Source organism: Motacilla alba, chromosome 11, assembly GCF_015832195.1.
Source record: "Motacilla alba alba isolate MOTALB_02 chromosome 11, Motacilla_alba_V1.0_pri, whole genome shotgun sequence".
NCBI classification, from domain to species: Eukaryota; Metazoa; Chordata; class Aves; order Passeriformes; family Motacillidae; genus Motacilla; species Motacilla alba.
In genome coordinates, this window is record NC_052026.1 from 10,165,178 (window position 1) to 10,192,037 (window position 26,860).

The 26,860-nt window shown below is 38.5% G+C and overlaps 1 protein-coding gene across 7 annotated transcripts in view; it reads left to right on the top strand.

The window, feature by feature from the left end:
• CHD9 (chromodomain helicase DNA binding protein 9) overlaps nt 1–24,022 on the top strand; it is an 85,411-nt gene extending 61,389 nt beyond the window's left edge. For 5 of the 7 annotated variants that reach the window (XM_038147702.1, XM_038147704.1, XM_038147703.1 and 2 more), the window contains 22 exons: nt 124–291; nt 860–1,039; nt 2,338–2,448; nt 3,119–3,315; nt 4,095–4,294; nt 4,763–4,922; nt 5,846–5,935; nt 6,730–6,833; nt 6,955–7,072; nt 7,731–7,788; nt 8,145–8,187; nt 8,346–8,565; nt 8,686–8,888; nt 9,119–10,027; nt 12,169–12,332; nt 13,252–13,524; nt 14,272–14,440; nt 15,366–15,505; nt 15,979–16,200; nt 16,996–17,124; nt 19,133–19,237; nt 20,566–24,022. In XM_038147702.1, the coding sequence (XP_038003630.1) occupies nt 124–291; nt 860–1,039; nt 2,338–2,448; nt 3,119–3,315; nt 4,095–4,294; nt 4,763–4,922; nt 5,846–5,935; nt 6,730–6,833; nt 6,955–7,072; nt 7,731–7,788; nt 8,145–8,187; nt 8,346–8,565; nt 8,686–8,888; nt 9,119–10,027; nt 12,169–12,332; nt 13,252–13,524; nt 14,272–14,440; nt 15,366–15,505; nt 15,979–16,200; nt 16,996–17,124; nt 19,133–19,237; nt 20,566–21,429 (4,827 nt within the window). In that variant the 3' untranslated portion in view covers nt 21,430–24,022. The remainder of the gene's footprint in view (nt 1–123; nt 292–859; nt 1,040–2,337; nt 2,449–3,118; nt 3,316–4,094; nt 4,295–4,762; nt 4,923–5,845; nt 5,936–6,729; nt 6,834–6,954; nt 7,073–7,730; nt 7,789–8,144; nt 8,188–8,345; nt 8,566–8,685; nt 8,889–9,118; nt 10,028–12,168; nt 12,333–13,251; nt 13,525–14,271; nt 14,441–15,365; nt 15,506–15,978; nt 16,201–16,995; nt 17,125–19,132; nt 19,238–20,565) is intronic. The other 2 variants (XM_038147706.1, XM_038147705.1) reach the window with 2 other exon arrangements.
• The last annotated feature ends 2,838 nt before the right edge of the window (nt 24,023–26,860 follow it).

The window sequence follows — 26,860 nt, forward strand, 5'->3', positions numbered from 1 at the left end:
CTCCTTTAGAGTTCATGCTCCTGTTTTTGGACTGGGCTACAGTAGAAACAGGTTTTTAAAAGATTAGTATGTTATTCCTAGGAAAGTCTAAATTTTAACTTCTCTCTTCCCTTCCTTCCAAAGGCTCAGGCCCGATGCCACAGGATTGGTCAGAACAAAGCAGTGAAGGTCTACAGACTGATCACACGTAATTCCTATGAGAGAGAGATGTTTGACAGAGCAAGTCTGAAACTGGGACTGGATAAGGCTGTCTTGCAGAGTATGAGTGGAAGAGAAAACAGTGTTGGTGGTGTATGTAGATTTATTTCCTGAAATAACCTTCCTTTTGCTTTTGTAATCATGTGGGAATTACTTTAAATTACAGAAGCTGCCACTTTTCCCTTTTTCTGTCATTTGCATCTCCATTCTGTTTTCTGATGTGAGCTAGCTATATAGCTGATATAATTTTAAACCTAGTCAGTTACTCTGATAAATCTTTTGCTATTTCTTGCCTTGTAAAGTTCAAGGTAAATAATGTCAAAGTGTTAAAACAAGGAGGAAAGTTTCTGTTTGTTTCCTTGTATTTTCTCACACTAAGATAATGTGTTACTTTAATATAAGTATGAATAGGTAATTTTTTTTAAACACACACATCATGGTGTTGAGAATAGCCAAAAAAATAGAGAGGCATACTTGTAAAAATGTCTACTGTAAGCACCTAATTTATTATTTCAGCTATCAGCTAGACTTTTCTCATAGCTTTTAATACTCCAGATTTAGGCTCACAGATCATAAAGTACAGTTAAGTTGTGGAAAGAGGAAAAGAAAATACTTCAGGGATTTTTTTCTTGACTGTCTAAACCAGATTTTATTTGCTTAGATCCAACAACTCTCCAAAAAAGAAATAGAAGACTTGCTTCGAAGAGGTGCCTATGGTGCCATTATGGATGAGGAGGATGAAGGCTCCAAGTTCTGTGAGGAAGACATTGACCAGATCCTGCAGCGTCGGACTAAAACCATCACGATCGAGTCCGAGGGACGAGGATCCACGTTTGCCAAGGTGCAGAGCAGCAGGGTGTTCAGGAGAGTAAATGTGACTGGATGTTGTACAGCTTAGGCCTTACTTTTAAGTTCTGTTTGCTTGTGTTTAATGGGGGTGTGTGTGAGGAACGCATTTTGGGTTCTTGCATCTGTACATTTCTGTTAACGTGCACATAAAAAGTCAGATTGCCACAGACAGATTCTGTAAACGCCAGGTGCAAGGGGCGTGCTCGAGCAGAGATGAGTAATGGATCTGTGCTGCTTTGGGAAAGGCTGGGGGCTGTGTGAGATATGATGAGCTGCATTAACCAAGAATATTAAAACAAATTTGCTTATAGATCTGGTTGTATTTAGATACATTAAGGACAGGGGAAAATATATATGGCAATAATTAATAATGTTAAAAAATAATATGGATCAAAATGCATAAACAAAGGATATATTTGAACCTTGAGCTTTTTTGGTAAGAATTGGAGAAGCAAAATAAGAAGTGTCCTAAAATAGCAGTGAGTGGAGATACATGCATGTATATGGGAAGGGGGCTGAGAGTGTAAAATATCAAGCAGTAAAACTGAGCTTGGGATGTGGGCACTTCATGAATGCAATTGTGAGAATTCCAAAGGAATTAAAAAGGCAAAGAAAAAAGAAGACTTAAAATACTGTAAATGTTTATTTATATTCTTAAATGGCAATATTTAAAAATATTATTTATTTATATGTTTATTTAGGTTTTCTTATATCTTGCTGATTATGGCTTAAATAAGAAGTAGATTTCTAAAGATCATCATCACTGTCTTTTTATCAGAAGAGTTAGAAATTTTTATATGTATTTACTCTTTTCCCAAATGCAGTGTATCAGGGATTTTTAAATGCCTTCTGAAATTAAGCCTATTCCGTGCACTCAGGCTTTGATTGTTGGCAGCTTAAACACCTCTTTGAAATTTCCCTCAAGCGAGTACTTCTGCATGAGATGAAATCCCCAAATGCTGATAAGCCTCTTCAAAAGATTCTTTTTTCTTCCATTCAAGTAATTTAGATTCAGACTTAGAAGCAGAAGAGTCTTGCTGCTTAATGTTCTTCTCTCCTGATGGTGCATAAAAGTTCATTAGATTTTTCTGATATATTATGGATCTGATTTTTAAAAATTAAGGGGGAGGAGAGCTTTTGAGTTGCTTTGCAGTGTAAGTAACTTCTAAAGTCTTAACAGCTGCTTGGGAGATTTTTGATGAAACAAGGTCAGGCCATCTTTACAGCAGTGAGGCAAACTACAAACTTTTGATGTTTGATGTTGGTAAGCTTTAGTTTTATTTATTACAGGCTAGTTTCGTTGCATCTGGAAACAGGACGGATATTTCATTAGATGATCCCAACTTCTGGCAAAAATGGGCCAAAAAAGCAGAAATAGATATCGATGCTATCAGTGGTAGAGTAAGTACTTCTTTAATGTGTATTTTTTTCAAGCATATGCTTTCTGTTGAATTATGAAATTGCAGGTGTGGGATTTCTGGTGCTTTTTGATTAATATTTCAACAAATGAAACATTTTGTCCTGGCTTATTTGTGCATGAGCAGTTGGCCTGCTGACAGCTGTAGTATTGCTGATTTCCCTCCTGTCCAGTGAAAAGTTTGGACATTTCTGACTTTTGTCAAAGACCTGAAAATGATGGAAATTGTGGAATTATTCTGATTTCCCCATTTCTCTGTCTGTACATCTTGGACTGGAATCTGCAAAATAAGTGACTAAAACCTGTATAAGTTTTATAATACTGAAATCTGTGTCCTATGCTTGGAGACATTCCCCATGTATTTGATTCAAAAAGGTTTCAGTGCCCCCTTTCTCTCACAAGGACTGCAGAGCAGTCTGTATGAGTATTCAGCTCAGATGAGATACTCTGTATTGTTTGTAACAAATCTATTGTCATTAGCATATGAAACTCATTTTTTGTTCTTTAAATACCACAGAATGTTTTACTTGCTCCATGGGTGTTCAGTATCCTCATGAAATAGCTGTGAATGACGAGAGATAGGAATTGTTTCTGAACTGGAGCTGTGTAATTGAGAAAGTGTTTCTCTCACGAGGTTTGTTTGCAATTTTGCAGAACAGCCTTGTCATTGATACCCCAAGAATCAGGAAACAAACACGGCCCTTCAGTGCCACAAAGGATGAGCTGGCAGAGCTGTCTGAGGTGGAGAGTGAGGGGGATGAAAAGCCGAAGCTGCGCCGGCCGTGTGACCGCTCCAATGGCTATGGAAGGACAGAGTGCTTCCGTGTGGAGAAGAACTTGCTGGTCTATGGGTATTGTGTACATCCTTCTTCATTCTCTGAAGGCTTTTAAAAATACTTTTTTTCCATGTAGTAAATTCGTTTTGTGGATTAACTTAACTCTATATTGGCAGTGACCTGGAGTGTGTGCAGAGAATGTTTTTAGAACAGGAATTTATTTTGCACCCTGTAATAAATCTTCCTGACAATTTGCAATTAAAGAAACATTTAGAGAGAAGGGTGATAATCTTTCTTCAAATGAGATTACAGCATTTAACATGGGCACTACAGGAGTCTCTCTAAAAATCATTACAGTAAGTGCTGCAGGCAGGCTCAAGGCTTCTTAAAAAATGTCTGAAATAATGCCTTGGTAGGTAACTTGATTTTCATAATTGTAGAACATCTTGCACTTCTGTGAGGCACAAATAGGAACTGAGAATCTAACCAGTTATTTTAAGCATACTGAAATCAGATAACTTGATTTGGAAATCAAATCTTAGGTGTTCTTTCACCCATCTTAAAAGAAAAATGACAGCATTCTTGTAAGAATGAGTTCCCATCAGTTTTGTGTCTTCAAAGTTTAAAACAATTATCTGTATTTTTTATCAAGAGGCACTTCTTGTTTAAAACTGTTCTAATCAGGTGGAGTTATATTGCAAGTGTTACTTTGTTATTTCTACTCAGTAACTTAAGCTGAAAGAAAAAGGTTAAAAGCTAAGTAATTTAGAGAAAAATTCTCTTTTGTAAGAGAAGTCTGTAGCTACCCCAGTGTTTCATTTCCAGGTGCTGATTTATGTTTCACTTTGGACTAGGTGGGGCCGATGGAGAGAAATTCTGTCCCATGGCCGCTTCAAGAGGCAGCTGAATGAGCAGGATGTGGAGATAATTTGCCGAGCCCTGTTAGCCTATTGTCTTGTTCACTACAGAGGGGATGAGAAAATAAAGAGTTTTATATGGGATCTCATCACCCCAACAGAGGATGGGCAAACACGAGAGTTACAGAACCACCTCGGTAAGGACTTAATGTGTTTCTGCACTTAAACAGCTTCATATGTGTGTGTGCCTGTGGTACTGGGATAAAAACAGCAAAAAGCCCTCTCTGAACACATCCTACTTGAAATAAATGGGATTTATTTCAAGCACGCAATTCAGCTGATGGGCAAAGAAGTGTCATTGCTGCTTTGCCTCGGATTTCATGGCTTACCCAAATGGTGTTTGGTGTGAGCTTTCATTCCAGTTCAGAAGAACCTATTCTGTGTCATGGTAGGTGACAGACAGCACACTCCTCTTCTCCCCTGCTCCTGTTAATCCTTACTGATGATGTGTACTCTAGAGATGCTCTGACACTCAGAAAGACTCACACGCAGAGACTGATGTTAGTGTTGATCCTACACTGCAGATTCAATACCTGTATAGGATATGGGAACTATCAATATTGTGGGCATCTATATCTGTACCTGTAATATTTTACATTATATAGGCTTATCAGCCCCTGTGCCTAGAGGAAGAAAAGGAAAAAAAGTGAAGACCCAGGCTAGCACTTTCGATATACACAAAGCAGAATGGCTTCGAAAATACAATCCAGAGCATCTGTTGCAAGATGAAGGCTACAAAAAGCACATAAAACACCACTGCAACAAGTAAGGAGCAGCTAAAGTGTGAATGTCTTTCGATGTTTTTTCTTCTAGTTTCTCATTGTCTTAGATGTTAAAATAGTTGTGGCTGTAGCAAGAAAGAAGTTTTAATAGTGTTGGTTTGATTAGAATAAATAGGTCATGGTGTATTTGGAGGTGTTCAGATGATTTCACATGTGAAATAATTCTGTTACAATTTTTGAAGAAACTATTTTTGTCTATGGAGGTATCTCTTGCTAACATGTTTGGGATGCCTTGCAGCAGCCAAGGGACTAAAGAGTGGTAGTGCTTATCAAAGAGACTGAAAGCACTGAAGTTGTTGCCCCCCCAGTCTTACATGCTGTTTCCCTGGCATGTTTTCTGGGTTTCAGAGAATCTGAGCTATCTATTTGTGAAAGCTTAGTCATTCATGGCAGTGAATGAGCTTGGTTTAGATAAATAATTTTTCTGTAGCAAAACTTGTCATATTCTGCTTGGACAATTCATACAGCTGTAGTCAAGAATTGAGGTAAAGCATGGAGAAGTCATTGGGGTCATGCACCAAATTGTGAATGAGAAGGAGTGGAAAGGTTAAGGGGAGGATGTTCACTGTCAGCCCACTCGATCCTCTCTAAGGACATGTTCTAAGCGGGAAAAGGGAAAATAGCACTTTGTTCTTATCAGTATTTTATGAAGCAAGTGAAGAGTGTTCTGCTGACCCTGGTCTTCAGGATATGAAAGAAATTTTGCAATGAAACAATTTGTAAATGTGATGACAATAAAAAGTCTTAGGTCACCTGAGCTGGATGTTAACCCCCTCTTAAAACTGAAGGAAGTATGTTTTAGGAAAACTGCTTGAAATGTCTGTGATACAAAAAAAAGACAAAACTATCTACAATTATTGAAAGCTTTTTGAGTTCTAATATTTGTATTTCTTTTTTTTTATTTAGAGTCTTACTTCGAGTAAGAATGCTATATTACTTAAAGCAAGAAGTCATTGGTAATGAATTCCAAAAGGTCTTTGATGGAACTGATGCCAGGTGAACTATAGAGAGAGTATTTTTACTTGTTTATTTTGAATGTCAGATGAATATTCAAGAATCTGCCTAGACCTAAATAAGAAATGTTAAAACTAAATGTGTTTATCCTTAGGCTGTGAGGAACATGTTTTTGTTTTCTCTTTGTTTACTAAACACTTCATCAACTTGACATGAGGAAGTCCTGATTCCTCTTCATAAGTCTAGCTATATAAAGTAAAATAATATGAGTCAAATAGACTGAACAAGTGAGTGAAAGATAGAATTATGTACTTGACATGATAATTGGCAGGTTTTCCCCTGCTTTTGATTATGTGCTATGTATTCCATTAATGCATTCTTCCTTTTTTTACTCTTTTTTTTTTTGTAAAGGCAACTATTGCTGTTTGGAAATTCTTGAACTCACTGCTACAGGAGCTTGTGGCAGATAGAAAGTTGTCATTTGATTCAGAAATACTAGTGAGGAACAGCCCCTCTCATGCTATTGAGCACTAACACAGATAATCCTTGGTTTGCAATGTTGTGCAAGCACAGGCTGCTGGGAGTTGGTGAAGTTCACTTAGAGAGGAAGAATGTTGTATACTGGTTTTGCTTTTGTTTTCTTTCCCCACTACTGGTCTCAAATACTAAAAACCAAGCTGTCTGAGTGTTTTGTATTGCTGGTTTTACTGTATTTGTGTGCTTGAAGAGAGAGGTTTAAAGTCCCACATGTAGTAAAAATGTAATAAGAAAATTTAAAATTTTTTTCTTCCTCTGAATTCTATTGATTTTGGTATGCTCTTGGTGATTGTCTTTAGTGAAATTGATGTTTGGGTTCCTGAGCCAGACCACTCTGAAGTTCCTGCTGAGTGGTGGGATGCAGATGCAGATAAATCTCTTCTAATTGGAGTTTTTAAACATGGTGAGTAATGAGGGTGACTGTGTATGTACTTTCCCACACCCCAAAATAAAAACACCCTACACTCAATTTTTTTTTTGTTTACTCGGGAAGTTTGATTTTTGCCACTTTTTTTCCATTATAGGTTATGAAAAATACAACACTATCAGAGCAGACCCAGCTCTCTGCTTCTTGGAAAGGGTTGGAAAACCAGATGAGAAAGCAGTTGCTGCTGAACAGAGAGCAAATGATTATATGGATGGGTATGGAAGGGAATGTTTTGGGGCCTTAAAGCAACCAAATCTGAATTTACATGCTGTACCTTATTCTCTTCCTCACTGATTTTACATGAGTTTGGTGTCATTGTTTAAAGGGTACTACTTTGATTTTGCTCCCATAGGGTGGAAAAGAGGGTTGGTATAACAACTACTGACGTTTGGGATTTCACAGTTGGGGGAAAAATGCAGCAACTTGTTATTAACAACCTTGTGTTGATATGTTAAAAATACTACTTAGACAAGTGCAAAGGCATTCAGAGGTGGAGTGCTACAGACCTGTTTAACTTGATTTCAGGTCAGCTTTTGATGTCTTAGTCTTGTGTAGCTGACCAGTGACCCCAGTAGATCAACGTGAGAATTACTGGTAACTGCTGAAAGAGAGAACTGCTTTTATTCATTGCCTCATCACTGAGGTTTTTAGTTCTGGTCACAAAGAATGCCTTTGGATGATACAGTGCTTGAGGGAAGCAGGATTCAAGCCAAAGCTGCCATGAAATACTTTCTTCATTTCAAACAGAAAATTAAATATGGTATCTTACTAAATTTAAATCAGTTTTGCTTAATTGAAAAGAGTGTAAGAACTTTTCAGTTAGTAGTGTAAAATATGACTAAAATGGCTTCTTTTGTGTTGAAATTTTAACAGGGATGTGGAAGATCCAGAGTATAAACCAGCACCAGCACTGTTTAAAGATGACATAGAGGTACAGTAGGCACCAATTAATAGCTCCTTTTAACACCCATTCACTTAGACACTTCAACACACATTCACATGTAATGTAATACTTCCACCTTTTTGTTGAGCAAATTATTACTTTTTTTTTCTGTATTTCTTTAAACTGATGAAGCTTATTCCATGAGTTTCTGAAGTTGTCTGCGTGGGTGGGAATGCTAGGGAATTATTGCATAGTTCAGTTTTATGCCCTGTTAGCCATTTATCCAAACTATTTGGTACTTTTGTTCTTTGTCATATTCAGAAATTGTTGTAAGATGTACATTTAACCTAAATCTCTGGAGAGAACTGTATTTTAAATTGTGCTTCACTTCTGTTTTTTTACAGGATGATGTTTCATCCCCAGGTGATCTTGTAATAGCAGATGGAGGTAAATCCATAAAACTACAAATCTGAGCCAGTTGCTGTTGTGTTTTGAATTGTATAATTCTTGTGATTCTTAGCTAAAATATAATTACCTAGTGTAGAACCACAGACACCAGAAGTTATCAACTTCTTTATTTTTCCCGTGACTTGGTTTTCATATAGATGGACAAATGATGGAAGGGGACAAAATCTATTGGCCCACTCAGTCTGCCTTAACAACGCGCCTGCGCCGCCTGATCACCGCCTATCAACGGACGAGTAAAAACAGGCAGGCCCAGCAGATCCAGCCAGCATTCCCAGTACAAACCAGTATGATGCAGCTGCCATATGAAGAAGCTGCACTAAATCCAAAGATGGCTGCTAAGATTGAAAGACAGCAAAGGTATGTGCACCGTGCAAATGTACTGTTTTAATCTGCCCTTACAAAAAAAAGGGTAAAGACATAGTGTGTGAAACAGTAAAGAAATTGACAGAATTTCACATCTTTTTCTTGCTGGTCAAGATGGACAAGAAGAGAAGAAGCTGACTTTTACAGAGTCGTGTCCACATTTGGAGTGGTGTTTGACCCTGAAAGGGGACGGTTTGACTGGACCAAGTTTCGCGCGATGGCTCGGCTGCACAAGAAAACTGATGAGAGCTTGGAGAAGTACCTGTATGCATTTATGTCAATGTGCAGGAGGGTCTGTCGCCTCCCCTCAAAAGAAGGTGGGTGTGTATGCTTTTACTTTTTAAATTTGTGTTGTCAGTGCCTACCTTGAAAAGGTTTTTCTTTCATGTGTTGGAAGATAAAAATGGGGGAGGAAGAATTAAGGAAACCTGTTGAGAGTAAAATTGAAAGCTTATGATGGGGAGACATATCTTAGCTCATTAGTCATCTACTTGAAGTACTGATATGTTGGTTTTGGCAGTTTCTCATTTGTTTTGTTCTAATACAGAACTCGTGGACCCAAACCTTTTTATCCAGCCCATCACAGAGGAGCGCGCTTCCCGGACTTTGTACCGCATCGAGCTCCTGCGTAAAGTGCGGGAGCAGGCTCTCAGGCACCCGCAGCTGTTTGAGCGGCTAAAGCTGTGCCAGCCAAACCCAGACCTGCCTGTCTGGTGGGAGTGTGGGACTCACGACAGGGATCTGCTTATTGGAGCTGCTAAACACGGAGTTAGCAGGACAGATTATCATATTCTTCGTGATCCTGAACTCTCGTTTATGTCTGCCCAGAGGAACTATAATCAGAACAAAGTGGCTCTCTCAAGGACTTCTACTCCACTCTTGCACCAGTACCAGATGGCATTATCTGCTTCTCCTCTTACACCTCAGTCAAGACTGTCAGATGCTAAAGTGAATGCTTTTGAGGACACAAAAGCTAAAACTGAAAATCTGAAAGAGGACCCTCAGTCTTCTGAAGAGGAATCTATGTCTACAGAGGAGACACAGACAATACTGAAATCTGAACCTTTGAGTCCCAAAAATGGCACCCCAATACAAATTACAGACCACAGACCTAGCGTGAAGGCTGAGACAGACAGGCGCATGGTGGCAGCAAGGACAGAGCCTCTAACTCCAAACCCAGCTTCCAAAAAACAGAGAGTCAGCAAAAGGGGGTCTGACTCTAGCTCTGACTCAGACTCTGACTCAGATAGATCATCCTGTTCTTCCAGGTCATCATCTTCATCCTCTTCGTCTTCCTCATCTTGTTCCCACTCTCGATCTGGCTCTAGCTCTTCTTCATCCTCATCTTGTTCTTCAGCATCTTCATCGTCCTCCTCGTCGTCCTCATCATCATCGTCGTCATCATCATCATCGTCTGAAGAGAGTGATAGTGATGAAGAGGAGGCACAAAAACGTGGTATGTGTGTAGTCTTACTTCTGCAGTATAATTCTTTACTGAACTACTTTATTCTTAATGGAAAAATGTCTTTAAAAGGCTATTAAATCCCACAGAAGTAAATTTTATTAAACATAAAGTTAATGTAAATAAGCATATTTGCTTGATTCTTCCAAGTGAGTTGGAAGAATTTCAGGATTAGTGCTTTTTGTTTGCTTCGTATCAGTGCCTTGGTGAGGTACTTAGGATGTGTTGTGATCCCTAAGCAAGGTTGCTGTGCATGTGGTTCATGTGTGGGAGAGTGGAATGGACAGCGTTTTCTGGAAATATACTCTGTGTGTGTGTATTCCCTACTATGAGTTCCTTTTCTTTCTAAACAGATCCTTTAGGTTTCCCTGTTTGTTTTTTCCACTCTTGCTCACCTGTCTATGTAGCTTCCTCATATGTTCTTTCATAAAACCCTGCAAGTTTCCTTCTGTCCAAACTTGAGTCATGTCAGCTGCTTTCTCTTGTGAACTTTGCAGTGCCCAAACAATGTTTTTGCACTGAAAATTTTCAAACACTTGAAAACTTTTCCAAAAATTCACTTTAAAAAAACTGCTTCACCAAGACTGAGGTGGCTGCAGCACATAAGACCAAATAACACAGACACAGGGAAAGCTTCAAACTAGAAGCAAAAACCTCTGATAAAGGGATTTAGAGCTTTTAATAACCAAACCATTCATTATTTACTACACTCCTTACTTGCTGCTGTGAAGAGGCCTCTATTTCCCCCACTGAAACTCAGAATATGGAAAGATTTCTCTGTGTGATAGAAATGGTAATAGAGAAGGGAAGAAAATGAAGGCAGGCAGCAGGATGAAGAACTTGATTTTTTCCAATACCTAAGGGGAAAAGGCATTGTCTTAATCAAATGGATCTCCTTGTCCGTGGAGATGACAAATGGAAACCACGGGGTTAATTCACTGGGGAAATGATTACTGGGCAAGTAAAATTCCACTTACAGAAAATTACTAATATGCTGCTGCCTGTAGCAGGGAAAGGATGTTTTTAGAGGGAGCAGTTGGTATGCAAACAGTAAAACGATGACAGCGAAGGAATGCTCATATAACATAAATATTCAGATAGAGATTGTGGTTACCATAACTGTGCTACAAGTCCAAATAGTAGGCTTGTTTTGCACCAGCTCAGTCTGTTTAGGCAAATAATTCTGCCTTCCTCAGACTGCAGAATCTCATAAATCAGTTGGCATTTTTGTTTTGGGTTGGTTTTTTTTTGGTGGTTTTGCTGTTGGTTTGAAGAGATTGGTAAATGCTGGAAAGTTCACTTAGCTTCATCTGTATTTTAAGCCCAGGTTTTATTTCATTGGTTATTCAGTGGCAATGACCCTCTGGCATACTTTCCACATTTGAAGAATCTCTGAAGGGAGTGCTGGATTCTATCAGATGATTCAGTACGGAGCTATTGTTAAGGACAAATCTAATTTCTGAAGAGCTGCCCCTCTTGCTCCTTGTGCTGCTGTAGTAGTTAGATTTTCAGGCAACACATTTTTTTGTTGTTTCAGACTATATCACCATATCATGGTGAAACTTCTGTTGTTGTCTGAATGGAGGCAAAAATGAAATACTAATGATGAAATATAAGAAAGTCAGAGGACACACTGGAAAGATAATAGGGAAAAATCGTCAATGATGAAAAATTGAACAAATGAATTATGCAGGCACACATGTTCAAGGCATGGAGCATCCAGTGTTCCATGTAGTAAGCGAAATGGGCTGTTCTTTAAAGTACTATCCTCAATGCATTTGCCATGTGCTGGTGATGGACACCTTTGATTTCAATTTAATTCTTTGCTTTAGTGAATGTTGTCTTACCAAATAAATATGTTAAGTGAAGACTGTCTGTTAGATTACTCTGAAGCATGTCTGTTTCCAAACAGCTAAATGTTCAACATCTTAAGCTTTGAAATACTAACAGGAATATGTGTGGAATTTACATCTCTAGAAAAGGATCACCCTGAAAAACCTAAAAGATTAATTCTTCAGTTTAACTTTGTGTTTGGACTTTCTCTGAACATTATTGTGTGTGTTTTGTTCACCTGTACCTCTTACAGTGAGTGTTTAGTTCCCTTACAGCATAATGATTTTGATGGTTTTATTTAGCAGAAGGAACTCCACATATAAAAGCCTATGATGAAGAGAGTGTGGCCTCTCTGAGCACCACACAAGATGAGACACAAGACAGTTTCCAGATGAACAATGGGACACCAAATTCTGGTTATCTCCTACAAGGTGGATACATGTTGGCTGCATCCTACTGGCCAAAGGCAAGTTCATAATGCAACCTTGAAAACCAAAGTAGTAGTTGAAGGTGGGCTCTAACATGAATATTCTGTTAAGTATGTTAGAACCAAGGAGCAGGGGAAATAGCTGTAGGATTTGAGCTTCAGCACCTTTTAGATGTTGTTATGTTGACTCCTGAAACATGTATTTAATCTAGGCACTGCTTTTCCTAATTTTGTAATGTCACAGGTCCCTAGCACATCGTAAAAAATGACATTCAAAGTGTGAAAAGTTGACTTACATCAAATATAGTGGAGAGCCTTGAACTCAGAAATAAGTGTTTGCTTACAGAACTTGTAATTTTAGCAAATTTATTTGACAAATAACTGTGAAATTACCAGAAAATCCAGTAGTTTCTGTAGTCTTCGTGTACTTAGCTGAGTTTACTGGGACTTGAGAACTGTGTGTTATGGAGGTGAGTGAAGTGTTTTGTGTCCAAAGGATGGGAATAAGGAATTACATGGTTTTGGAAGCTAAAAGGAAACATAAATAATAATCTGTATGTTTATTTTTAGAAATGCTTTTTGCTGTATGTTATGGTGTTGCTCACAGGTTCAGATCCTGCTAACAGTGAGTCAAAGCCACACATATAGATACTGCTTTGGTAGTTACCATATCTTTCCTTTAAAATCAGGGAGACAGTGTATTTCAGTCATTTGCCAGACCCTGCACAGATGGGAGAAATTGCATATTTGTTTGGAGGTACATAGTGAAATTAAGTACAGAAGTGCTTTCACAGATTTACAGTGGATCAGTACAAATCCAGGAACTCTGAAATCTTCAAGTCCGAGTCCAGTGGTAAAAATGACGTAATTTCTCTTCTCTGTAGAATTAAGAGCTAATACATAAATAGAACAGTGTTGGTAAGTATTGGCCTTACAGAATGGCTTTCTTTTATTTTAGGATCGAGTTATGATTAACCGACTGGACAGCATTTGTCAGACAGTGCTGAAGGGTAAATGGCCTTCAGCGCGCAGGAGCTACGACAGCACCACAGTGGCATCGTTCTACACCACCAAGCTCCTGGACAGCTCAGGGGCAGCTGCAGAGTACAGTGAGCCCAGTGCACCCACACCCCCTCTGGCAGCTGTAAAAGAAGAATATGACCAATCAGCCCAGCTGTCAAAGGTGAAGAAGCATGTACGAGAAAAGGAGTTTACAGTGAAAATCAATGACGTATGTTTATTTTTATTGCCCTAGGACCTGGTTGCGATTGCGGTGTGCGGCATGCTTTACCTGCAAGTGGCTGCCTGCTCTCACTCTCACTTCTTCACACACTTGTTTGTGGGTATTTGGGTCTGCTGCTTCTGGGCACTGAGTGTTTGGGGTTTGGGTTTGGCTTTTTGGGGAGGGGGTTTTTCTGTGTTCCTTTTTTTCTTTTTCTTCTTTTATTTGCTTAAGCCACTGGAAGGAATCTTTTTTTTTTTTTCTGAATTGAATTTTTGCCATGCTGATGCTTCCTCAGACAGCTTGTTTTATGCTCTTGCTAACAAATCTGGTTAGTATAAAAAGGTATTTCAGCTTCTTTTTAGCATTTCAACAAGCACTTTATTATTTCATGGTCTTTTAGAGGGTTACAGGAAAATTTCCTGGTTTAACTGCAGGCTAGAAGCTTCAAACATTTTGTTTATCTGTAGTTTGAGACCTGTTTGTAGCACATAAAAATAAGTGACTATTTGCTCTTGTAGTTGGGTATAGGACTGGATTCAGGAGTCAAACATCAGTGTCTGGACTTTTCAGTTCAGATGAAATTTTTGTTCATATTCTGGTTTTACATGGAAGAACAAGATTGTACAAGGTCTTAACACAGTGTTTTCATTCTTTCTCAATTCTGCTGGAGTAACTGTATGTGAAAATCCTGATTGTGAAGTAGTTCTTTCTGCTTCAGCAGAAGCTCTTCTAATCCTGGCATTTATTTAACAGGAAGGTGGTTTGAAATTGACTTTTCAGAAGCAGGGACTGTCTCAGAAAAGGCCGTTTGAAAGCGAGGAGGGTGCATTGGGTCAGCAGCAATATCTGGCTCGGCTACGCGAACTCCAGAATGCTTCAGAAACCAGCCTTGTCAACTTCCCAAAATCACTTCCCAAATCAGGTACAAAAAACATCATAAAGGAGAAGGGCAATCCAGTATTAAAGCTTCTGGGTTCTTCTGTTATGTCCATGAGTTGGCAATGGAGAGAGATGTTTGCAGTGTTGTTCTAAACTGCAGTCTGGAGAAGTTCTCTCCAGTGTAGAGGCATTCTCCAGTTTGGAGCACCTGATACTTTATCACAGTGTCAATTACTGTAATGTTAATTTAGTAGAATGATGCTGTTATACACTGTAAACCTCCTTCAGAGAAGATTTTAATAATTATAAAGTGCATCACTGTACACTGACAGTAATCAGTTTAACTCAGAACTTAATGTGGCTACTTTGTAAATAAAGATTAAGAGTTCCAGATTTATGCCTCTGTCAATTTGGACTCTTCATAATCTTCCTTGCGTCTCATGAGGAGGCCGTGGAGGACAATTAGAATCAACTTTTGATTTATAGCCAAAAACTTACAGCTTGTTTCATAGCAAGATAACAGTAGGTATACTCTGACAAATAAAAATGAGCCTGAAGTAAGGAGTTAACAGTTGGATTAAAATATTAGAAATGGGTGCTTAACTTAGACCAGCTTGTGCTTAAATTTTGCAACAAACCATTAAGGTCGTGCTAAACATTTATTTAGGGATGTCTGCCTCTCTGTGGATATGATATCAACAGTTTTCAACAGCGATCATCCCTGTACAGATAAATTTGGAGGGGGTGCAGGGGCAGTAATGAAATTTTCCTAATAAAGTGGCTTTCGGAACCTGATATTCATGATCCTTTACGCAGTCATAAAAAAAGGGCAATTTATCTTAGCTGTTACATGTAGAAATTACATGCACTCACAATGATTCAAATAATTTTGTTTCCTTTTTGTGTTCAGACATGTTTCTCTTTATAAAACAAGCATCTGACACAAGTTTGATTGCATCATTTATTAGGTACTTCCAGTCACTTAACAGCCAGTGCCAATGGAGTCATCGTTGACAGTCAGCCTGTAGTGAAAAAGAGGCGAGGAAGAAGGAAGAATGTGGAGGGGGTTGATGTCCTCTTTATGAATAGAAATAAACAGCCTAACCATGTAAGTAAACTTCATTCTGTATCCAAAAAATAAGATCAAAATTATTATTAAAATTAGTGCCTTAACTGAATATAACCAGCTGTCCCTGCTCCACAAAAGCTTGAAGTCAAAATTTTCAGGTTTGGGATATTTTTTGCTGATAGTTTATGGTTACACAGATGAAAACTGGTGGAGTGGCATTAAGTATTAGATATATACAATATCAATAACTGGTTTTAAAATGTAGCTTTAATTCTGATGAACTTTAACAATGTGTTATTAAAAATTTGTGGCTTGACATAGCAACACTTGGACATACTTGCCTGTAGCATCTATTATGGGACCTCATTGGGCAGCAACTTCAAGGGATTTCTTTGGCATGAGCAAGTCCCTGAGTGTGATCTGCAAAACTGTGGTGCTTATTGACTCATACATGAAATAATTGTGATGGCTTGTTTTCAGTGCAGTAAAGCAGATGTTTTTAATTTCTCCAGGTTAATCCAGGTATTAACTCCTGCCAGGTTGCTGCAGGAATAAACCCAGCACTCACTTACACACAGTCGCAAGGCATGCTCGATGCAGAGAGCCCAGTTCCTGTTATTAACCTAAAAGATGGAACAAGGCTGGCAGGTGATGATGCCCCTAAAAGAAAAGATTTAGAAAGGTGGCTTAAAGAACATCCTGGATATGTTGAAGATTCGGGAGCTTGTATTCCTGTGAGTATTTCTTTCACCTCTCCCTAGCTAAATAGTACAATATTTCACATATTATGTGTTTTGGTTTGTATTCTGTGTTACAGGGAATTATTTCCTTGTTCTTCTGTTCCACATAGCAAAAGGAAAATGTCCATTTCTTTTTACAGTGTGAGATCTCCAAGCCTTCCCTTTGTCTCACAATGTAATTGCCAAGAAAAGCAATACCAAATCGACATTTGATCTTTGTATTATTTCACTTACTATGTAAAAAATTATCTGGGACAAGAAAACTCATATTACTGTGGTACTGATGATAGGAGCTGAAAATGTATAACAGCATATTTAGTGATGAGCAAAAAGATTAAAGAACTTAGTGTGGAATGCATCTTGTACCTACAGTACAGTGCTGTGGTGGTGGTGTTTGTGTGGGTATGATCTTCTCATACTGTTACTTCTGAATTTGACTTTTTTTAATGTTTAGCAGAATGTAAGAAAATCATATATGTGATATCTGGAATAACAACCATCCTTCTCCATGAAGATAATACAAAGCACCAGCAATCTTCTAGACAGTTAAAGCACTGTTAAAAACTGAAAAATGAGTAAAGCAATGGGCAGAGGCATCAGAGAGATGATGTAGTGCTGTTTATTGGGCTGTTTATAAGTGATTAGTGAATAGGTACTGGTATTGAAATATTTCTGAAGTTGAAGTTGGCTTCAAATTAATGCCTGACTCAAGAGAATACACAGAGATCTTACTGTTTTTAAAGCAGTTATATCAGAAGGATAATTGGCTTTTTAATTCCTTTATAACAGAGGATGCAGCTGCACGATGGGAGGCCCAAACAGAAAAGACACCGTTGTCGAAACCCCAATAAACTGGATGTTAACAGTTTAACTGGAGAAGAACGGGTTCAGCTCATAAATAGAAGAAATGCAAGAAAGGTATTCATGATACTTTTCCCGTTCTCATACTCCCCAAATGGGAAGTTACTCAAGATGAAGAACTTGATATACTACACTTGGTAAAATTTTCAGTATACAAATGAAAGGTTTCTGTTTTAAAGTTTTGGCACAGAACAAAAACGTCAATTACAATCTTCTAGTAAATTTTTTACTGCTATGAAAATATGTAAGATACAGATAGAAACTTAGCCCATAGTTTACAGAACTGAACACTCCATATGGTGCAGTATTTGTGCCATTGACTCAGACAGAGACAGGGCCACTAAAATATGTGTTCAAAATATGTGATCAAAGTGGCAACTTCATCAGAAGTTTGAGATTTTTTGGTGATCTTCTCATTACTATTTTTGACACATTAAAATTGTTTTGGTAGTATATCTGGCATAGAAACTTGTCCTTTGGAATTGAGGCAGTCTTCTGTACAGGATGATTTTGCTTTTTGCTTTTTTCAGTAATGTCTGGCATTTGGCCTTTATGGATCCACCCGTAGGTATTGGCTGTCAGTCACATTTCTGGGTGAAATGGTAGGGGAACAGGAGAACAAAAGAAGGGGAATTCTTGTGTGAAAAGGCAGCAGTGGAAGATGTGAGAGCAGGTGTTAAATTGAATTTTTGTGCAGGTGGTCAAAGTTTGGGAACAGCACGATGCATTTGAACAGGCTCTGGGGAAGGCTAAAGGCAATATTCAAGAAAAGCATGCAGAACATTACTGGTGTCTATTGAACAGATCTGGCCAGATGTGTTTGATGGTGTCTTTGAATGTCAGTGTAGCACCAGAGCAGCAATCCAGGGGGAATCTTTGAGCTGTTGTGTCCATGTAAGGAGTGTTTTCCCTTTCCCTTGTGGCTCTGCCAGCCTCTCTTTTTGTTAGAGCAGCTACAAGGGAAGCAGGATGGGGTTTTTTTGTATGCTGCTATATTAAGGTCAGGAGCTTTGTCCATCTGTACAGGAGAGCGAGGCAGAATTTGAGTCTTTAATCTCTTCAGTGTATTGAGACAGCAGCTCTGAAGGGGAACCAGAATGGTTATGAGTCTCTTGAAACTGAGATCTGTGGCTGCTCTTCAAGAGTTGTGCCCTGAGAGATCTTGTCAAAGTTGGAGATCAAGGAGTCAGAGATATGATCAGTGTTTACTGTGAAAACCTGTGTTTTCATGATGGCTTTTTTTCCTCTCGAATTTCGATGCCACAGTTGGTACTTGGATACTTAGCTAATACCAGTTTTTCCATTTATAAGTTGTCTCCCATTTCCATGTATCACCAAACCTCTTTTTTTCTCATTTACTTTTTTAGTTCTGTAATACTTTTGAGTGGCAGGGAGTGAGGGACCAAAAGTAGCCTAGAAAATATGAGTTTAAGTTGCAGTTAGAGCAGAAACTGAAAAATTTTCTTGTTTTTCTTTCTGGATCTGAATAATACCTCTCATTAATATAAAAGCTTACTTTCCTTCTTGTATGCTTTTATTAGGATATGCTGTTTAGTAACTTTAATTTGGCCTTTTTTGCATGAATAAAAACCTCAAGAATTTACTTCATGATGGCAGAGCCTCTTAAAGGGAAGTATTTTTAGAAGTTGACTGAGATGAGAGAATAGGATTTGTATACAGAATAAAGGAAAAGTTTAACAGGGTTGTACTTACAACCTTCTTGGTAATACTTGGACCAATGTTCTCTGTTCATGTGGTTGCTTTTCCATTCATTGCGTGTCTAAATAAACATTAAATATTAAACATCATTGGGAATGTCAGATATTGAAGTCTTGAATTGAGTTTAATAGATGAGTTTGAGTTTAGAAGATTTAGAACAAATCACATACACATCTATCACCAGGAGTCAGCCAAAAGCTGTATCATGCTCCATGATAATTTGAAATGAGGCTTTATTTGTACTGTGTTATTCAAAAGGTAAAAATTAAACAGTGTCAGGTATTAATGTTGCCTTTTTTTTAATCACTTGCCACATATTCGCTGACTTCTATCCTCTGCTTCTCAGGTTGGGGGTGCATTTGCTCCCCCTCTGAAGGATTTGTGCAGATTCTTGAAAGAAAATCCAGAGTATGGAGTGGCTCCTGAGTGGGGAGAAGTGGTAAAACAGTCTGTGAGTATTTGCAGAATAAGATAACCATGACATGAAATGTATCTGAAAGAAAACAAGGCAAACAGAAAAAAAATGCATGCCAAGAGGTGTGATTTTCATTTCTGGTATTACATTAACAGCAAACATGAGTCAGTGTCAGCTTTCTGCCAGCTTAGTTCAGTAAATACTTTGCTGGCACAGCTGGAATAGGAGAACAGGGGTGAACAGTGCCTGGCAACCCCAAATTAGAGATTTTGTTGAAGATGCTGTAATACTGTGACTTCTCATGTCTTAAGCATAGCCCAGTGGCTTTTAGGAAAGATATTAGCCAGGAAATCATTTAAGAAAGAGAATACTTTCTCTAAAGTTCCAGTTGGGAAGAAAAAAATACTTAATTTTAAATATTTATTTTACTTTTAGCATGCAGCTCTGAGAAATCAGGATAGTGAGGATACTATCAGTTAGTCTTGCCTTGAAGATAAGGACATATTTTGAACTTCAAGAAGTTGTATTGTATAGTGTATACCTCTGCATAGAGGTATAAATACTAGCAGAATCACTTTGAGAAAGTCGTAGTTATCTGCAGTAGAGAAGAACAGAACTTGAGTTCTGAATTTCTCTGGTTGCCTTAAGCTAATATAAATCAGAGTTATTTGCTAGGGAAAAAGCCAGTTGTACTATGGTGTTGAGTAATATTTGATCTTATGGTTGGCTTTTTAAAAAGGAAAATTCAAGACAGTGCATTTCTGTGGGAATATTGGTATTCATTGCAATTCTTTGTTGTTAGGTAGGAGGTCTTCAAGTGGTGAAGCAATACTATACAAATCCAAAATAGAAGTACTGTGAATTTAATTTAAATTCAGGTTGAGTCTTCATTGTATTTTCTTCAGTTTATGGATGAGATGAAATATGAAGACATTAAAGAGACACTAGCAAAAATAAAAAGGGCTCAGAGATTGTTGGTCTGTGTGCAATCACACATATTTAACTTTAAATTGAAAACTAATTAAACTGTAAAATGATTGCTGGGTGATAATATTTCAGAGCGATGCTGGTTTAGATCTTAGATTGAGCTTGCTCCTATAATTAGCTGTATTTGGCTTGATGTGCCAGGGAACCATGAAGGGTGGGTTAGCAGAGGGTGTGAGAAGAGCCGTCTGCAGCCCTCACAGTGGAGATGGGCCTTTAGACATTTGGGATGTGGCAGCACAAAGTGAGCACGAGTTCCAGTGACCTGTCTGCAGATGAGGCCATTGACACTGCTCTGTACACTTGAGTTCTCCGTTTGCTTTTCCTTTGCCCTTTTCAAGCTCCCAGAATGCGCTAAAGTGCCGCTGTGTCTCTCGCAGGGCTTCCTCCCCGAAGGGATGTTTGAGCGCATCCTGACGGGCCCGGTGGTGCGGGAGGAGGTGAGCCGCAGGGGGAGGCGCCCCAAGAGCGAGATCGCCAAGGCCACGGCGGCTGCAGCCGCCGCCTCGGCCGCCAGCGTGTCCGTGAACCCCCTGCTCGCCAACGGGCTGCTGCCGGGAGTGGACCTGCCCGGCCTCCAGGCCTTACAGCAGAACCTGCAGAACCTGCAGTCGCTGCAGGTGACGGCGGGACTGATGGGAATGCCGGCCGGCCTCGCTGCCGCAGGAGAGGCCAAGAACGTGGCTGCCATGTTCCCCATGCTGCTGTCAGGGATGGCCGGGCTACCGAACCTGCTGGGCATGGGAGGACTCCTGACAAAGTCCGCAGAATCCGTTTCGGAGGAGAAAAAGGGAAACGATTCAAAGGAGACAGACGCAAAGAAGGAAAGGACAGAAGACCAAAACACGGATACTGGGGGTGAAAACTCTGTTTCAAGTTCTCCTTCGACATCCTCTGCCGCTGCAGCTGCCAATCCTCTCTCTCTTAACCCTTTACTTTTGTCCAACATACTTTACCCAGGGATGCTTCTCACTCCAGGCCTTAATCTTCATATCCCAGCTTTGTCTCAGTCTAATATTTTTGATGTACAGAACAGTGAAAGCAATGACACAGGCTCAGCCAAGCCCACAGAAGAAAAGGAGGAAAATTCTAGGGTTAGAGATCAGGAAGACAAAGGGGGAACAGAGCCAAGCTCTCACAATGAAAACAGCACAGATGAGGGTTCAGAGAAAGCAGATGCTTCGTCTGGATCCGACAGTACATCGTCTTCATCTGAGGATTCGGATTCGAGCGATGAAGACTGACCCCAGACTCTGCACTTAAATTATAAACTGATTTTGAATTTATTCTTTAATTATTTCATTGTAAATAACCCAGTGTTGAGTGCATCAATGATTTACTGACCGAACATTTCAGTATTTGTTTAGAAGTGCAAACTGCTTTCAGAGACGTTTTGCATGTAATATTTCTTGAAGTTCATAAGTTTCTGAACTTGTATGTACTATCAAATACACAATGGTGTAAAATTACAACAAAAGGCATTATAATTTTGTTGGGGGGTTAATTTTATGAAAATAATGCTCAAGTAAGAGCTGTATATTTAATATATTTGCAGTGAACACAGAATACTTTATGCATATTATTGATTTAATTTGAATATAGTTTTACAGCCTCCTTGACACTTATAATTTACAGATCAAAACTCAGCAATAATTTGGGCAGCTAATGAATGTCATGAAAGCTGTAGAATCTACATCACCATCCATTGCTTTAATTACATGAAAATGCTCTAGTGTTGTGATGCACTGCTGTTTCCAATTCAGGTACAAGTGTGTTTAAAAGAAGATAAATTTTTCCCAATTAGCCAATTAAACTGGCTACCTGTTACCTCAGCTGAGTTAGTTTAGGAAGTTTACATTGGTTTCTATTACTTGTTTTCAGGTTTTGTTTTGTTTTCTAAAGACATCCTGTATGGCATGTTAAAATCTGAGTTACTTGAGATAAGACTGTTGGGGTTTTCTTTCCCCCTTATTGCAGCTGTTCACTTTGACAGCAGTAAGGGGAAAATAAAGCAAAAACTGTCTTATCTCATGCTACTTGGCACCATGTAGGTCTATTTAGTTTACACCTTGCAAAGTTTTGGGCTCCCTCTGCAGAATTAAAAGTCCCAAAATGAGGAGTAGTTTCCCCAAGACTCAGAAGAGGCAAACTGTCATAAAGTGCCACTGAAAAGACCTTTCAACACTGCATAATTCATGTAAAAATTGTTTGTTTGCTTTGTTTGTGTAGATTTCTATTTGTGTTTTATGTCATAAAACCTCCTGGAGTTCCCAGTTAATAATGATAAATAAAGTACAGATAGTTTTGAACTCCTTTTGAGTTTAAACTTCTCTGCAGATTTAAATCTGACTAAATATTATCCAAAATCATTATTGGGATATCACTTCATATATTATGCTGAGTTACCCACTAAAGAAAAAAGCACTTTGAATAGTAAGGAAGACAAAATATTCCTAGAAACCACAGTAACAGGGCATAAGGCATCTGTTTCAAGTCCAAATCCTTAGAACCCTTTACTATATAAAATCTGTCTAAGATTTGATGTGTGATATGATTCCTCCTTCTTCTTAAGCTGCTATTACTCTGACACAGTCGAGGCCCAGATTCACATTTACAGAACTTCTGAACTGACTGAGACTTCAGGTGACCTTGGTTATATCATTTGCGGTCCAAGAATAGGCAAGTGTTAAGAGAAAATAGATACAGGTACTAGTGAAAGTCATGGAAAAAGCTTTACAAAGGGATAAATTTAAAAATAAAAAACAAAAACTGTATATTTTGATATAGTTCTGTTGCTTGCTTGTACAGTAAAACAACTGTGTTGTTTTTTATCAAGAACTTTACCAATGAAATATAAGTTTCTATGTGCAAAATGACTAGCCCCATGATTAGAAGCAGTATTAGATGTAATTACACAATTATACAAGTACCATTTGGATTGTGCTGGTTACGTATTTTCCCAGATAGTATTCTGATTTTTGGCCCTTCATGCAGTGTCTTAGCAATAGTGAAAATCAAAAACTGCCAAGAGAAGGGGGTAGCCAATTCTTCATCATTAAAAGAAAAAGTATTTCATATTTAATATTTTGCCCTTTGTGTAATATAGCACTTTTATTTAACTAGGATGCATCTATGAAATAGCCAAAGTTTTACAAGCAGTTATTAACTTCGTTTGCTGATGGAGTATGTCAACAATACCATCACTTCCCACCCTTCCCCCACAAAACAAGTCCTAAATCTTGTGGCTAAAACCTAATTTATATCAGATTTATGAAATAAAGTATTTTCCTATTATGGTCAAGTAAGTTTGGTTACTGTTCTAGTGATTCTTTCTATGTAATAAGGCAATTACAGTTTCAAGTAATGAAGGCTGGTGTAGACTTGAACATAATTATATTTGGGTTATTTTTCATCAGTTTGATCCAGAGGGGGGGAAAAAAAAGTGTCCCACTATCAGCTAAACTATATGCAAATACGGTTGTATAAAGTTAAGGGTTATAAGGAAACCTCAGTAGAATTACACTAATACTGAAGTTAAAATTAAAAGGATATCCAAGGTGATGATAAAGTGTGTGTTGGTAGTTACTAAAAAAACCTTAGCTGTTATTGCCTTGTATTTCTATCCCTTGTTTCAGGCTTCATGATCCAAGTCTTAGTCCAGGTTTTTTTTGGACATTTGCAATATTTGCCAGTTGTGTTCTGTGTAGTCTGAATTTGCTTTCTGTAGTTGAACAAGCGTCTTAAAAAGTCATTTGTAATTTATTGAATTACTTTCTATGATGTTCTATAGAGCAAATGGAAGTTTAATTATTTTTTATTAAACATATTCTTTGACTACCCGTGATGTCGGCCTCAGTATGTGAAAGTAATGCTGTGTAAGGATTAAACATGGATCTTCCAGCAGCAAAACTCAGGTTTCAGTGCTAAGTTTTAAAACTGTAATTATTCTTAAGGCCTTAAAAAACCCTGCAAACAAGCCAAGGACATAACACGCCTACTGCCCAAGACCACGGTTTACTCTTGTATAATTTTACTGGGAATCAATTGTCTCTAGTTCTCTTATCTTACAATCAAACCAGCTGTTACTCCCACCCTTCAGTAGTTATGGTTAGAAAAGAATTCTGGGTTCTGGTTCTGGGCCAAATGTTACCTTAATTTTAGATAAGCATGTTGGCAGTGAAGTAAGTACCTTTTCAGCCTTAAAAAAAAAAAAAAAAAAAAAAGTTGCATTACTTTCCACATCCTTATTAAAGCTTTTAATTGTGTACACAGCACTTAACTATTGCATGTATTTCACACAGGGGACAGACATTGCTCCTGAACCCAAGTTAGTTCCTGCTTGTCCTGTGCACCTGGCATTGCATTTGAATGATTCAATGGTATCCTTATTTATTTCAGCCTGAATTTTGTCTTCATATCCTGATCATCCTTTTTGAGCTTCTGCAGATGTGTATACAGGTGATAGAAATTTACATATACATATGAGCTCTGTTTTCAACTTCTCTTTTCCATGGAAATCCTGCAAAATCTCTGATAGTATTTTTTAAAATTAGTTTTAGAATCCAGTCTTCTTGATCTACAAATTAAAATACAAGAATCTATTTTTCAATGGAAATATTTCCTAGAAAGGTGACCTAGGCACTATATTGGTGGTTAGTTTTAGGCACTCCATTGAAATGTTTCCAAACAGTATGTGGGGTAAGATGATTAGATAAGACTCTTAACAAGGTGTCCAGGGAAAAGTCCTGTCCTATTTGTTTTATTTTGTGTCTGAGAAAATGATTTGTGCAGTGTTATTTAGTAATACATTTTTCATGGATTGCTCAGTGTGACCGTGCTGATCACCCATTAAAATAAGGTTTGATGAGGATCTAATGCAAGCTGTAGCAAGATGAAATGTGCCTGGTGCTCAGGGTTAATATAAAGGGATCTGCACAGTAGTGTTACATTAACTTATTTGTGATGTGCGAGTTACTAACAGCTAGTTTTATAGGCAGTTTCTGATCTAGTTCTATTACATCTATAATTACCTTCCACATGAGCAGGCTGTTTCAGTGCAATGTGGGATTTACACTGCTGTAGCTGACCAGCATTTATAATTTTACATCTGTGCGTTGTTGGGACCTTGGGCTGGTGCTGTTGTCTGTGGAGCAGACTAATTGTACTGCTGTAGCCACAAGAGTTTACAAAATAACTGTCCTGGCTTATCTAAATGTCCCTAATGTTGCACAAACAGGCAGTATCATTTTCTTTGTTACATTTAGAGGAAAAGGAAATAAAGATAACAGCTTTCCAAGTTCTTTTTATTACTTTATTTTCGTTTTTTTTTCTTTTTTTATTGGATGCTGCCTCCTTTCAGGTTTTTTTCATGCAAGGAAGGATGGAAAATGTACTGCCCAAGATCCTTCATGAAGTTAAACTGGAAAATGAGGACTCGTTTGCTCTGCCTCCTGTGTGCTTCCAGTGTGAGTGCACAATTCTCCTTAGTGCTCCAGGTAAGGTCTCCTGAATCAAAGGGAGGCTGGTTTGGGAAATTCTTGGGATCCTAATGACAGATACAGTGTCATCATCTAGAGAGATGAGAGCACTTTCCCTAGTGCGCACCGAAACTGGTAATGGTAACACTGTTTTCTGCTCTCCGACGATAAAAGCGTTTGATTTGTCAGCTCCTCTGCTTGACGGTGATTGACCTGTGTGCAGCAGCTCAAAGCAAGGGGCAAGAGCATGCTCATGGGGAAGATTTCTGAGACTACAGCACAGTAAAAAATGTATGTTACTGGGGGGTAGCCAAGCAGCTGTGAGGGACTGGGGCTGAGAGGGTGTTTGTGGCTGTTACTTGTCATACTGGTAGATCTAGCACCTAGCAGTAGTCAAAATCATTCAAATAATTAACATGCCATATGAGGGTAACTCTTTACTATTCTTGCATCTTTTTAAGGGGATGAGTGGGAGGGAATGAGGGGAGAAGTGGAGAAATAAATGAAGCTAAGTCCTCAGGGATGAAAAAGATTTTGCTGAGATGTTTCTTGTCTGAGTTTTCAGTACACCATTAAGTGAAAACTTTTCAAAAAAGTTTTCTACACAAGAGCAGTCAAGTTAAACCATTTCTTCATGAAGTCCCGATGCATGAAACCATAGGGAAGTACACAAGTGTAATCACAGCATAATAATCTTCCCTTTAACCTCAGCTTTATCTTTCAATATTGTGAGGGTTTGATCTTCCTTTTTTTTAATATGAAGGATTTTTAAAGAGCAGATGAATATTTCTTAGTAGAAATTAAATGCTGTAGTAAGTTACTGAGTTATTGCTGCTTTGTGTTTTAGCAGATGCTGTAAATTTAGCTAAACAGAAAAGCCCTACATCATTTATATAGTCTTATGGGTGGCAGAGAGCTTCCCATCAATGCTCTGCATAACTAGGAGCAGGAACTTGGCCTCACTACGAAGTTCATAGCTCCTCTGTGTTATTAAAAAATATGTAAGATGAAATACAACCTAATCAGTCGTTTTTAATGCAAGTTGTTCTGGTAGTCTGGGGGCTGCAGGTTTGGGGGGGACCATGCTGGCATCACCATCTTCCAGTGCCAGCTCGGGCTTTCTGCAGTTCTCAGTGCTGGGTACCAGTGTGTATTTGTGTCCTGAATCACATCTCAGGTCAATCAGATCATCTTTCTT